This window comes from Mastomys coucha, unplaced genomic scaffold (assembly GCF_008632895.1).
Source record: "Mastomys coucha isolate ucsf_1 unplaced genomic scaffold, UCSF_Mcou_1 pScaffold12, whole genome shotgun sequence".
NCBI lineage: Eukaryota > Metazoa > Chordata > Mammalia > Rodentia > Muridae > Mastomys > Mastomys coucha.
Window position 1 is genome coordinate 53,625,140 of NW_022196894.1, and position 14,663 is coordinate 53,639,802.

The window sequence follows — 14,663 nt, forward strand, 5'->3', positions numbered from 1 at the left end:
AAAAATATATATTTGTGCCAAATAGAAAAAACAAACAAACATGGTTAGTTGTTTTATCTTCATTACTCAGTGAAAGGATATTTCCTTCCCATAAAATTTGTAACGTGTCTTTCACATTTATTATCTAAAGAACAGCCAGTTTATATCGGATATACCTTTTATATTTTCACCCAGGGTCACTATAGAATTTTGTTTAATGAGCAGTATAGTAACTTCAATGCTACTATGACCTTATGTAAAAGGAAATTTTGTGTACTTTTTGGGCATAACTGTGATTTTTATGTTTTTTAAAGACTTTAATAGTGGAAATAAAGGTGATTACCTTGAAGAGGGGACCAGCACCAAGAACACTTCTTCTTCAGAAATGGACCATACTCCAGTTCCCAGGAAGAGGAAGAAAAGGGGTAGAAGGGATTCTCATGATTCTCATAATTCTAAGTCTTCTTTGGATAAGCCAACAGAATATATAGTAAGTAGATGTATTTAAAAGTCATAGGAACTGATTTTGTGTTGTGATAAAAATGAGTTAACTGTAGTCAAATAAATGTTCTTTGAACTCTCTGATTTACTGGATTTCTTTCATTTTTTCCCCCTAGTTCTGTGCAAACTTTATTTTTAAAATTTTAAATTGTATTACATTTATTTTATTTTCCGTCTCTGTCTCTGACTCTGTCTCTCTCTGTATGTGTGTGTGTGTGTCAGCATAAACTTTGGGACTTGGTTTCTTTCTTTTACTCTGTGTGTACTAGGCCAGGTTGTCAAGCTTGGTGGCATTCACTTATACCTGCTTAGCCATCTTGTCAGCCTATCAAATTTTATTAAAAAATACTAAAACTTATTTTCAGAATGCAGAATTATTGAAGCAAATCCAAAGTATTGTATATTATTTAAAAAGTACAGCTGCTTTTACTAAATACTGTTTTTTCTCATTTTAACTGAACCCAATTCACATGCTCTGTGAAATTACTTTCAGACTTTTTTTTATCATTAGCACATATTTACCATTTTTAACATGTTTAAAGTAAACTTATTAAGAGTAATAATTTTTGGTATAATACTTCTCCTCTTCCTTCCTTTCTCCTTCCCTCCCTCATTTTCTTCCTTTTTGTTTTTCTTCTTTGATTTTGGTTTTTGAGACAGGGCTTCTCTTTGTAGCCTCTGCCTTCCAAGTGCTAGAATTAAAGGCATGTGCTACCACTGCCCGGCTATACCACCTATTTCTAAAGATCTACTTTTAGAATATTATTATACATATAATTATAAAAGATTATAAAAGAAAAATTATAAATTATTTATTTTTATTTTCTGTGTATGGCTGTCTCATATGCATTCTTTTCTGGTGGAAGGATTCACTGACTCCCCCTGAGCTGTCACCCATTATAGAGCTGTGACTACTGAACTCATGCAGTCAACACTTCAGATTTTTTCCTACTATATCCATCTAGTAATTAGATTCTAGTTCATGAGTTTTTTTGCCAAATGAAGAAAATTGAAGCTTCTTCAGAGTAGAATCTTGCAAGAAAAATGTGTTACAGTCTTTTAGGAAAAAGAAGTTAAAGTCTTTCAGGAAAGAGAAGAGACAGCTTTCCAATTCCCTTGAATCATAAGTCATTCAGGACCCTGTAGTGTCTCTGGGTTATTTACAAGTTATAAGGAAGTAATAATGATGTTGAAATCAATGATTTTCATAATTTTTTAATGCTTATTCTTAGTTTTTTCCTTTTACTAAAAGCAATTTTTTGTTACTACTTTTGGAAATAAAAATATTAAACCTTCTCATTCTAAGTTTACTTAGCTGTGATATATGAAGTTTCCTTCTTTCCTTCCTTCTTTCCTTCTTTCCTTCCTTCCTTCCTTCCTTCCTTCCTTCTTCCCTCCCTCCCTTCCCTTCTTCCTTTTATAATCCCGGCTGGCCTTGAACTCAAGAGATACTTTTGCCTCTGCCTCATAAGTGTTGTGATAAAGGCATGCACCACCCCTCCCTGTAGAAAGTTTTTTACTTGACCCATTAAAAATTATTTGGACCAGGCAGTGGTGGTGCACGCCTTTAATCCCAGCACTTGGGAGGCAGAGGCAGGTGGACTTCTGAGTTCGAGGCCAGCCTGGTCTACAGAGTGAGTTCCGGGACAGCCAGGGGTACACAGAGAAACCCTGTCTCGAAAAAACAAAAAAAACAAAAAAAAAACCAAAATTTTTTTTTTGAGCATCAGATTTAATAGGTCAAATCCGGTATCATGATACTTGGGTGACACTGCCAAGCATAATTGATATAGCTTGTAGCTATCTGTCTATATACTTTTAAATAGAATATATTTTTGTGTTCCTTATGAGTTTAAGCCATAGAAAAACCAAATGGAAAAATGTAATTTCTTTACTTTTAAAGAAAGTTCAGAAGGAAGAAGAAAATGACTCTTCAGTCTCCAGTAAGCTTGAAGAGTCAAGTGAAGACTCTCACCAGGACCTAGCACCCCCTGAAGGACTCACACCTGATTCTTTAGAGAGCGAGGCTGGTAACCTGTGCTCATTCGGCACCGTTCAGGAGCCAGCTGTTAGTGCTGCCTCTGGAAGGGCCTCTTCACCCAACAAAAGCTCGGAGAGCTCTGTTTCTAGTGAAGTGGTGGAGAATTCTTCCATGGCTGCGAAGGACGAGGCGTTGACTATACAAGAAGCATCTCCTCCAGGTGGAGACAGTGAAGAGAACCAATTGTTGATCTCTGCTGAGCCAAGTAAGTGGAAGAAATTGTAAGACTTGTTCTCAGGGCTTTACTCAGAGCTCTTGTTCGTTCAAATTTTGCTAAGGCAGTAAGCTGCTTGGGCCTCTGGGAAATGTATTACTAACTTTAGGGCAAACATCCTCAGCCGTTCTCTTATAAACCTCATAATACTGATCTGGGTAAACAGGTGGAGTCTGGAGACAGTAAGTGCTTTTGTTTTATGTGAGTGTTCTGCTTGCATGCATGTATGTTTACCACATGTATGACCTCAGACACCAAATGAAGGCATCAGATTCCCTGGAACTGGAGTCCCAGATGGTTCTGAGCCACTGTGTCATTGCTGGGAACTGAACTTGGGTCCTTTGCAAGAATGGCAAGTGGTCGTAATCAATAAACTATCTCTCCAGTCCTAAGAGTAAGTTTTAAAAAGTATTTACCGTGAAGTAACCCAGCAATTAAAAAAAAATGCTTCTCAGAAGACAATTATTATTGTAATGTTGTTGAAGTGGAATTTTAATGCAGTTTGATTATTGTCATTAATTTTGATTTAGTTAATTCTAACCATAGTCATCTGCTGCAAAAATATAGAAGTCAACAGGCTACACAATGATTGTATCTATATCTTCTAGCCATTTATTCCCTCTTCCTCAAGGAACTTAATGTGACTTAGGGCACCATTCATAGTGATAGTGCATACTTAGTTAGAGCTAGAATTTATAAACTTATTTGCTAGTTCTAACGCTGTAACAAAATACCTGCTATAATTACTTAAAAAAAGACTGGGTTGAGAATATAGCTCAGTGGCATAGTGCTTGGTTAGCACTTATAAGACTCCAGATTCAGTCTTTTGCACAAAAGAGAAAGGAACAGGAGAGAAAGAATAAAAGATTGATTTGGGTTCATAGTTGAGAGAGAGAGGTGAGGAAAAGACCTATTTTTGGCTTAAAGTTATGTAGGCTTCCGTCTAAGATCTGGGTCTCTAGTGGATGTTCTAGACAGCAGGAAATGTCAGGAAGCATCCAGGAGAGTGACACTTTGTGTTCCACTGCTACGTCCACCCTGAGAGCTCCACTTCCTTTTAGCAGTAACATTACAGGACCAACCAGCATCTCTGAGGACACTCAATACCCAGAGTGTACTACTCACTTATGGCTTTAGTTATCTCTATATACCTTTATTCTTTAGAAGGTAAGACGGTAGGAAGCTATTATATAATAATGCTCATATGGAGTCTATATGTAACTGCTACTAATCAGGTCATGAAAAATAGGCTACATTTAAGATGAATATATATATATACATATTTATACATTTAATTTTAATGTGATTATTAAAGATAATTAGTTAGAAAGATTTTTTTAAATTTTTAAGTCATTATTGTGACACATTTAAAATACATTTTCCTTTTTAGTTGTAGTTTCCAGTGATGAAGAAGGACCAGTGGAACATAAGAATTCAGTAATTCTAAAATTACAGCCTCATCAAGATTATGAGATTATGAGTGAAAATCAGAGTATTTCTGATCCACAGTTGTCAGAACTAACACTAGGTGCATGTGAATCTGTACAGGTAATTTATCTCTGCCTTTTTATAGGGTAATGGGCAAATATTTTAATTATGTTTGTTTTGTCTCATTATGGAAGCATAAAACAATTATTATTACCTTTATTTACTTATCTGTGTGCATTGTGTTGGGATGTGAAGGCCATGGCACAGTTGTGGAGGCAGAGGACAAGCTGCCGTAGTTTTGTTTTCCGTTATGTAGGTTCCAAAGAGTGAACTCATGTTGCTAGTCTTAGTGGAAGGCACACTTACCTGTTGAGTCATGTTTCCAGCCCCCAGGAAAATATTCTTATTGGCTAATAGCTATTGATTTAGTAAGCAGACTATTATGATAAAAGATTATCAAAGCCGGGTAGGGGTGGCACACACCTTTAATCCCAGCACTTGGGAGGCAGAGGCAGGTGGATTTCTGAGTTCAAGGCCAGTCTGGTCTACAGAGTGAGTTCCAGGACAGCCAGGGCTACACAGAGAAACCCTGTCTCGAAAAAACAAAACAAAACAAAACAAAACAAAACAAAACAAAACAAAACAAAAAAAAAGATTATGCAGTTCCTGAGTATGAGTTTCACAACAACTTTCCTATTGTTTTAGTGACATCTTTTTTTAGTTTGGATATTCTGTGACTTGAATATTTTCTTTTCTATAGTTTTCATTGAACTATAACTTTGCTATTTGTCTACTCTTGGAGTAAGTAATATGTCTACTTTGGATTATGTCTTGCCCTCACATAAAGATCTACCTTCAAATATAGAATTTATAATAAAGTATATAGATTTGATATAACAGAGTGTTCTTAAGCACTTACATCTGTCTTTAAAAGCGTAAGTATTTTGTGTGTGTATGGCACTTATGTGGAGGTCTGAAAACAACTTTTGGGAATTTTTCTTTCCTTCCACAATGTAGATTCCAGGGACCAAATGTAAGTCATCAGGTTTGAAGGCAAGCATTTGCTGAGTCATCTTGTCTGGCCGTCCACTTAACAGCTCTTAATTGCTAATTAAAAATGCAGTAGCAAAGAGGGCAGAGTTAGATCTGGGAGGAATTAGGGGTAGGAGTTGTAGGTAATTATGACGGAAATTTTTCTTCTTAAGAACAGTATAAAATTCTTTAGTTTATAATTCTTAAAAAGGTTGCATTTATAATTTATACTTTTTAGGTGTCATCTGAATTATGTCCATACAATCCTGACATAGAAAACATTTCCTGTATTAAGCCTAATAGTGAAATGGATCTGAAATTGGATTTCATATTTACTTGTGTGTATATTGGTAAAATAAAAGGAACTTCAAAAGGTTGTGCCACAGTAAGTAAATCCTATAACATTTTATATAAAAATCTCAGTAATATTTCACCACATGATTGTCGGAGATGAGCTGAAAAGGGACAACATAGACATACCAAAGTGGACAAGGAAGGCCCTCAAGTCCTCAACCCTACACAGAGAAGTACAGGCAGCCAGAATTGTAGAGAGCAGGAGATATAGTTCTCCCATGAAGAGCCCACCATTTAGTTATCTAATACCAAATGGTCAGCCCAGAAAATATACATACAAGTAACATTATACAGACCGAGTGGGTTATATTTAGAAGTATATGTGTATCTGTGTATACAGACAACACATGTAAAGAACAGTGAACAAGGAGGCTATGCATTTGAAAGAGAGCAGGGAGGGGTAGGTGGGAGGCCTTGGAGGGAGGAAAGGAAAGGAGGGAAATGATGTAATTATATTATGCTCTCAAAATAAAAGAAAAATCTTTAAAAAAATGTTAGTTACCATTTTTTTCACTTTAAGAACAGTGAAAAGTTTGTCTTAGTTAAAAACTAGAACCAACCAAACAAAACAAATCTACAAACAAGTTAAAGGAAGAATTTAAAGATGACAAACAACTTTGCATGACAAGATAGCTGCTGCTAATTTGGAATGTATACAATTTCACATTTCTCATGCATACATACATACACACACACACACACACACACACACTGAGGGTACATATGTACATAAAATAGTATTATGCACTATTTTGCGATTTACTACAGCTATGTTAATTTACTTCCCTTTCCATTTCGAGGTGGGTATCTTTTATGATTTCCATTTGTCTTTCATTTCAGTTGTCCTAGTGTTTTGCTGTAAGTATCACCCAGCTTAAATTGTCTACAGTAGTTTCCATTTGTGGTCTCACTAGGGGCTGAGGAGAGAGCATCCTTGAGCCCTGGAGCTTGAAACCCTGTCTCAAAACAGACAAATTTATTCCTGATTTCAGGAAAGCAGTTTAATAAATCAGACTAAATTTATATACATGAAGAAAGGCTGAGAGAAATTTTATAATATTTAGAATTATGATGGGAGAATATGTGGTAGTTTAGAAAATTATTATCATATAACAAGGGAAAATGGTAAAAGTCTTAAAAATCTCTGGGTCATCAAAAGATGTTTTATATATTCTTTTTCAGACAAAGTTCATGATTCTTTGTAACAAATAAAAGAGCTGGGGTTTTTTTTTGGTGGGTAAATATATAATTAAATTTAGTCCTTCAAACATCAGAGTTCCTACTATATTATGTTATGGTGATTAAGATAAATTTCTCACTATTATGATAGTTACAGTTTAGCTGGATTAGGAAACTAATGATGGGAAATTATGTAAATTAGAGCAGCTTTCTTGAGTTGGTCATTTGTTTTGTTATGAGTGCAGCAGTAAATACAGTTTCTTTTTTAAAAACACATTAACACTTGTGGTAGTAAGAAAAGACTTCCAAGGCACAAACATGTTCTGAGAGCTGTTCTGACTGCTGGAGGATATTACGTATCAGCATTGCAGTCAGCTTTATTCTTCTGCAAATAGATGTAAAATTCCAGAAAACTGGATTTTCTTCAGTATCACTTTCTTATCTCAGCTTAGCTGGGAATATACCGCATGTTGTTATGGTAAACATTCAGAGATGTAGGTCCGTATCAGATTCTTGCTGAGTAGAAGGCTTTAGTAGAACAAGAATATTTGATGTCGTGGAAAGGAAGAGAAAATGCAAGTGTAAGCAGGTCGACACTAGAGACATCACTGCACAGTATTTCTCAGGAATTTTGAAGTAATGTTTGTATAAATTCTGAAAAAGAAACTAACTTTATATTATTATTTTCTAGAGGTAGTACTTTATATTTCTGAGATTCTTTTCTGAGATTAAGTACTGAGTAAAACATGTCAAAATTTGGGAAGGGAAGATGCATACTATTGTGTGTATATATGTTAAATAGTTATATAAAACAAACAAGGTATATTTGATTACATTAAATTAGATTGCCTTAATTAGATATGGACTTTTGTGATAACAGCCCTTTGACTGGGCTTTATTCAGTGCTTCTGTGAAAGGTGCAGTGGCTGACAGTCACCCCCATCTCTGCAGTAGTATAGACAGCAGAAGCAGCCTTTGAACTGTAAGTACAGTACCTGGCTAAGTTACCCCATTGCCTCACAGTAGGCTTCATTGGCCAACTTACCCTGTGGGACATGAGTTTTGTGTTTTTAAAATTATAATATGAAGTCATTTTTAAATTAAGAAAAATCACTGAATTACAACTAAACCTGTGTTACTTACCCAGAACTCATTTGCCGTCTATTTCAATTTTATCTTGTGTTTGCAAGTTCTATCTCTGATGTAGTCAACAGCTTCATAAATATCGTGATCAGAGAGAAACTTACCCAGTCAACTGTAGGCAAATTTGTTTGTTAGTAAAGAAAAAGCAGTTGTCAAAAAGCATGTGAGATTTTGTCTTGAGAGTTATAAATAAGTTATAAACTTAGGCTGGATAGACAAAAAGAAGATAGGCAGAGGAAATAGTTTAATGATGTGGAGGGACTGGAAAGAGCAAGGACCTCAGAAGAGAGTCTCTGAGAAGAAGTGATTGATCAAGATAAAAGAGGCTGGGCTGCTGCTTGCATCCTTTGGCAGGTGCAGAGGATGGGTTTATGAGACCTTTGTAGCCATTCTTGATTAAGCAGTTGAATTTTGTTGTTATTCTGTGTGTAGTAAAAACAATCTTCGGAGTTCAGTTCTGGCTAGTGTCCAAAGGCAGAAGGTTGGCAGCAGGTGATGGCAATTTTAATTACAAAGAATTAGTACACTAGCACTTTGATCAGTAGTCACTTGTGAGTTTGGGTAATCCAAAAGAGAATAATCATCTTTTTTTGGAGACAGTTGCCTTGTGTGGTCTCCTGGCATTTCTTTTGGACATTGTCTTTTACCTTAAAAATTCAGAACACACTTTTGAGAAGTAAGTTTTTATCCTTTTGTTGTTGTTTTGTTTTTGCTTTTTAAGATAGGGTTTCTCTGTAGTTTTGGCTGTCCTGGAACTCAAATATGTAGACCAGGCTGGCCTCAAACTCACAGAGATCTGCCTACCTCTGCCCCATCTTCCCCTGAGTGCTGGGATAAAAGACGTGTGCCACCACCACCCAGCAGTTTTAATATTTTGATAAAGTTACTTGCACTCTTACGGACTCTTAAGCAACCATAAAACTAAGTTTTCACATTGAGATAGTTCTTTACTTTTTTTTCTTTTAGTACTTTTTCTAAGTACTAAAAATTGACTAATACTAAATAGTTGAATACTAAGAAAATCGAATATAAATGCATTTGGAATAGTAACTCATTTTTGTTTCATATTTTTCTTTAGTTCACAAAGAAGTATATTAAAATCCCATTTCAAGGTAAGCCATCTTCTCTTAATAATGTTTCTTCACTGTAATTTTGAGAATAAAGTAATCAATTGGAAAAGTTCTGGAATTATGTCACAAATTTTCCATCAGTCTTTAGTACAGAAAATAAGTAAAGACCATTTAATAATGTTTCATGTTAACATTTTTAGCAGTTCTAAAAAAACCTTAAAATGTTTTATAGTACCAGAAGAATATATTATTGTTTTAATGACTATAAATCAAATATAAAGTACTTCTAATGATTTTTAGGATTAACAAAAGTAAAAGTTTGACCAACAAGTATTTTGCTATACATGAAAATGATTAGGATAAGAACTAAAGAGAAAAGCACACAGACATATAGTATATATCTGGAAAGACAGAGTTTTTATCCTGTATAGTGTAGCAGAGTGGAAGTGGACCCACAGCTTAGAGACAGACTGTTTCTCATTCTTTCCAAACAAAAAATTTCAGAATAATTAGTGATGGAAATAACTGATAGAGAATAATCTCATTAGAGAGTGAACTATAAAAAGAACAAGGTAGAAAAATGTGTGTGTATAATGTGAGATGTGAACTTGGGTAAAGGAAACATCATTACAACAATGACCTATGTAATGAAGCAGCTTTAGTCCTCAGCTACTGCATGTGCAGAATCGAGGACCCTGATGCGGTTGTAAATAGAACCGTTGGGTTACCATTTAAGTGCTGAGAACAGCAAGACACAGTCATTTAATAGTCCTTGTTAGAACACACTAATATGTTTATTAAGTCATCATTAATGTAGTGTTGTCCTTGTTGAGCTTATGTTTAGGTAGTCATATTGGTGAGACTTCATGCATGTAGCATCTGGCATCCTTGGGAGACACAATGTCACAGCAAACTCCCCAATCTCTTGCTCTTTCAATTTTTCTGTTCCCCCTTCCATAATGGTCCCTGAGCCTTAGTTGCAGGTTTTGTGTTGTAGATACATCTGTTGGGACTGGGATCACATCTGTGTGTTTTGATCAGTTGTGGGTTTTCTATAAAGGCTTTTGTCTTTTGCAAAGAGAAGTTTCCTTGATGAGGGGTAGGAAATATACGTATCTGTGAGCCTAAAGACAAATATTGAAAATGTAGTTAGGGATTATGCTGGTTTAGTGATGTGATGGTTGCAGGTTCTCCTCCAAGATCCATGACTTCTGTGGCCTTGGGCAGTTGGCTAGGTTTCTAGAACTAAGTGTGATTTCCCTCTTGGTGGTGGGTCTTACATCCCATGAGAGCTGTTGGTTACTGCCAAGGAGAATGCCACTGCTTCACCCTTCAGATTGTTGTGCCATGATGCTAGTTAGTGTGGGCTGTACGTGTCCTAGCTGGGTTGCACTATTGGTTGCTTCCCTCCTTTGGAAGCTTGCATGCTACTTTTTGGTACCATGAAAGCTAATCCTCAGGGTAGAGGCCTTCAGGTCAGTTCAGCTCAGGGGCCTTTGGATGCTGTGTCTGAAATGCATGGTGTCTTCAGCAGTATTGACTTAACCTTCCACCTCTCAGGGGCAGCCAAGGGCAATAGCCTGTAATGTTCAAGGAGTCCCTTGGATGACTCTGACCAACAGCTCTAAAAAAGGTTTCTCATCTCTGGTGTTGGAGTTTTTGCTAGATGGTCTTTGGTTCTTGGAGGGAGTATTGTCAGCTCAGATGGAAAATTTTCATTAAACTATGTATGTGTATTTATACATAGACTTACTATGTATTACAGATATTTTTAGGTTAGAAGTTAATAATATAACTTTTTTAGCAGTCCTGTTATTTTATCCTTTCCCTCCCTCATTAGAACCGCCCCTCCCCATTCTCCCCTTTACTCATACTCCTCCCTATTGCTCCTCTATAATGGTCCCTTTTTTACTTTCCTGCTTCTACAGTTACTCAAGGCTAATCTACTCACATCTAAAGATTTGAGGCTTGGAGCCACATTGAGAGACAATGTGCGTGCAACCTTTGTCTTTCTGACAGTCTGAGTCTGGATTACCTCACTCAATGATCTTCTCTAATTCCATCCATTTACCTGCAAAGTTTATAATTGTTTTTATTTTTAACAGCTAAATACTACTCTATAGTATATATGTACCACATTTTCATTATTCATTTGTTGGTTGTAGGACATTTATGTTGTTTTTATTTCCTAGCAATTCTGAACAGAGCAGCAGTAAACCTGGCTGGACCATTGTCTGTGAGGAGGATGTCAAGTCCTTTCATCATATGAAAATTTCTCCTTCCCTTTCCTTCCTTCAACCACTTACATATACCCTGCTTGCTCTTTTTTAAAATTCATGGCCTCGTTTTCTTTTCTATATATCAATACAACTTATTTAGTCCCTGTAATGTTACTTGTATGTGTATGTCTTCAGGGCTGGCCATTTGGTGTTGGATAACCAGTTGGCGTGCTCTTCCCTGGGGAAGACTCTCCCACTCTCATCATTCCTTAGATGGCAGTTTAGTTAAGTTTGTTCTTTGACATTTTCACACATATTCCTCCTCACACTGCTTGGACATGGTGTTTCATCACTGCAACAGAAACCCTTACTAAGACATACAGTATATCAAGAAATATCAGAGATGCTGTATTCCTAAACAGATTACTTTAAATTGTTTGCTTTATTTATTTCAGTGTCTATGAATGAGATTTCACTGACAGTGGACACCACACGTTTAAAGAGGTTCGGGTTATGGGAAAGCAAGGATGATGACCACAGTAAGAGGAGCCATGCTATCCTTTTCCTCTGGGTTTCGTCAAACTACCTTCAAGACATTCAGACCCAGTTAGAAAACCCCATGTTAAGCCAGCAATGTGAGTATAACAATCATTCCTAAATTTCAGGAGAATCCCCAAAGTTAGATGTGAAGTAATTTTTAATAGGTTATCTTTGTTTCATTGGATTGAAATTAATTGTATTGCATTAAAATAGTGTTTTCCAGTAATATTAGATAAACCATTTTAAATATTAATGTGATTTTGCTTGGTAATTTTATTCAGTTATAGAAAATTATCACCTAAAATGAAAAAATACCCTAAAAGTCTTAAATATTTATGTACCCTTAAAAACTATAGTCAGTTATGTCTGGTAATACTCCTTTTCTTGATCAGTTTTTTTTTTTTTTTTACTTAGAATGTGGAAAGTATTTTTATTGTCCTAATTGTCATATTCAGGACTTACTGTCTCTGTCAGCTAACCTAGGCCTAGTCCTGGAAGCTTCTAGTCTCCATACCATCTAATCTAGGCCTAGAATGTTTCAGCCTGTGAGATGTACTACTGGATAAGCACACCCCTCTCTAGTTCTTTCTGAACTCTGACTGGCTGGTTAAACTCGGCTGTTGTGGCTCAAACTCCTCCCCAGGCTGATTTATTCAATTGGCGTTTTCTCTCAGCCTCTGAATTGCTCTGCATGTCCTCAAACTAACTCTGACAGTCTTTTCTAATCTGACTCCTTTTCATTCTCTGCCTTGTTCAGTCTTTCCCTGTGTCTAGCTTGTTCTCTCTTCAGTCTGTCTGTATAAAACTCTCCCTGTAAAGCTACCTCCTCCCCCCTCTCTGCTTCTCTACTCTCCCTCTCAACTCCACTGCACTGCTCTCCAGGAACTCTACTGTTGTTGTACTGTACCCTCTTCCTCCTGTACTATCTGTCACTCCCTTAAGTAGCTTCCCTTTCCTCCTCTTTTCTGAGAGTTCGGCATATCCTGTTCTGTCAAATCTTTCTCTGACATGTCACGTTTTGTGCCACTCAATTAGACATCACTTTCAAACATGGGTGCTTCCTTCTACAAACTAACTTTACATTCATTGTTTGGGATTAAAGATGTGTACTCAAGAGTCTGTCTGTATTCCAGCCAGGGGGATTAAAGGTATGTGCTAAGGGCTGACACCCTAACTAGAAAGAAGTTCAAATATCCTGTAACAAGTATGTGAAACAATTGTTTTGTTATGACAGTTTCATCTTTAGTATACTGTTTGCATTTGTGCCTCATTTCCCACTCTTCCTTTCCTCTCCTTCTGGGCCCGCCCCCTCCAGATAGTCCAGTTCTGCCTTCATGTCATGTCTACATGGCAAGCACATAATTGATGTAGGAAACTTACTGATTTTCATGTTGGTGTCTTTGTGCTGTCACTTGATTAGAGTGCTGTGAGTGCATGCGTGCATGCCTGCACCTGTGTGTCTGTATGCCTTGTTTGTGCAGTTGTCCATGGAAGCCAGCAGAGTGTGTCAGATCTCCTGGAGTTAAGTTCCAGGCAGTTGTAAGCTACTGGATTTGGTGTTGGGAACCAAACTCAAGTTCTTGACAAGGACAGAAAGTGCTCTTAACTGATGAGCTATGTCTCTAGCTCTGTTAATTATTTTTTAATGGTCTGGAAGAATAGAGCAGTGAATCTGAATGGCCCTGGGCTTTTCTTTGTTGGGATACTCCTTAGTATTTCTTGAACCTTGTCACTTATGTTAGATCTATATATGTACATATTACACATATAATATTATGTATATTATATATTTATTATATCTTTTTGAATTACACACACACACATACACACACACACACACACACACACACACACACACACACACACACACACACACACACACACACACACCAGTATAGAGGTCAGTTCTCTTCTACCCTGTGGGTCCTGGGGATGAAACTTAGGTCCTCAATTTGGGTGGCTGCCTTCTTTCTTGGCCCATGGTAGCATCCCATCAGTACCAGTCTTTATTCTAAGCACCAAGTCTTCCTTGATTCTTTGTATTGTACATTTACTGTGTATTTAATCAAGGTTGTCCTGATTTTACTTCTTTTCATCTACTGATTTTGGTGTGGCTTGTTCTTGTTTCCCGAGGCTTTGAAGTGTAGTTAACGTACTTGAGAGTTCGATGGAAGAACTCATTCCTGTAACCTCTCCCCTTGAACAGCTTTTGCTCTATCCCAATAGTTCTGATGAGTTGTGCATTCATTTTAGCTGATTCTAGGAATTTTAGATTTTCATTCCTGTCTGATTTCTTCAAAGACCCAGTGGCTGGTCTCTCAAGAGTGTTTAGTCTTCAAGTATTTTAGTTTCTGTTTTGCTCTGGATTATATTCATCTTATGATCTGAAGTGATGCAAAAATTGTTTTGTTTCTCTTGTGTTTGTTACATCTTACTTTATGGGCTAATGTTTGACTTTAGAGAAAGTTTTATTATTTTGGATTACTTTTTTTAAGAGTTATTTTTCTGCCTATTATCTCATAAACTGTGATACAATAGTAAGGTTAAGTAAAATATTGATATCTTTATATTCTATGTTTATTAGTTTCTGATAAATAAATTCAGCTTATGTACAAATCAGACTTTAAAAAGTCTGATTTTTTTTTTTTTTTTGCTCTTTGTAGCCCTAGCCCCTGGCTGTCCTTGAACTCACTCTGTAGACCAGACTGGTCTGGAACTCAGAAATCCACCTGCCTTTGCCTCCCAAGTGCTGGGATTAAAGGCATGCTCTACCACTGCCTGGCTCAAATCAGACTTCTAAAGCTCAAGTTCGGTGCTTTTCTGTGTGGTCCGATAACATACATATGGCTACATATATTTGTCTTGAAAATCCAACTTTGTTTATTATTCAATTCTCACTTGTCTTAGGGTTTCTATTCCTGCACAAACATCATGACCAAGAAGCAAGTTGGGGAGGAAAGGGT

General features: G+C 36.6%; 1 protein-coding gene across 3 annotated transcripts in view; it reads left to right on the plus strand.

Moving 5' to 3' along the window:
- Nucleotides 1–14,663, plus strand: part of Senp7 (SUMO specific peptidase 7) — a 120,778-nt gene that overhangs the window by 81,823 nt on the left and 24,292 nt on the right. For all 3 annotated transcript variants that reach the window (XM_031364083.1, XM_031364085.1, XM_031364084.1), the window contains 6 exons: nucleotides 294–469; nucleotides 2,384–2,726; nucleotides 4,126–4,283; nucleotides 5,434–5,580; nucleotides 8,950–8,983; nucleotides 11,616–11,795. In XM_031364083.1, coding sequence (XP_031219943.1) covers nucleotides 294–469; nucleotides 2,384–2,726; nucleotides 4,126–4,283; nucleotides 5,434–5,580; nucleotides 8,950–8,983; nucleotides 11,616–11,795 — 1,038 coding nt within the window. The remainder of the gene's footprint in view (nucleotides 1–293; nucleotides 470–2,383; nucleotides 2,727–4,125; nucleotides 4,284–5,433; nucleotides 5,581–8,949; nucleotides 8,984–11,615; nucleotides 11,796–14,663) is intronic.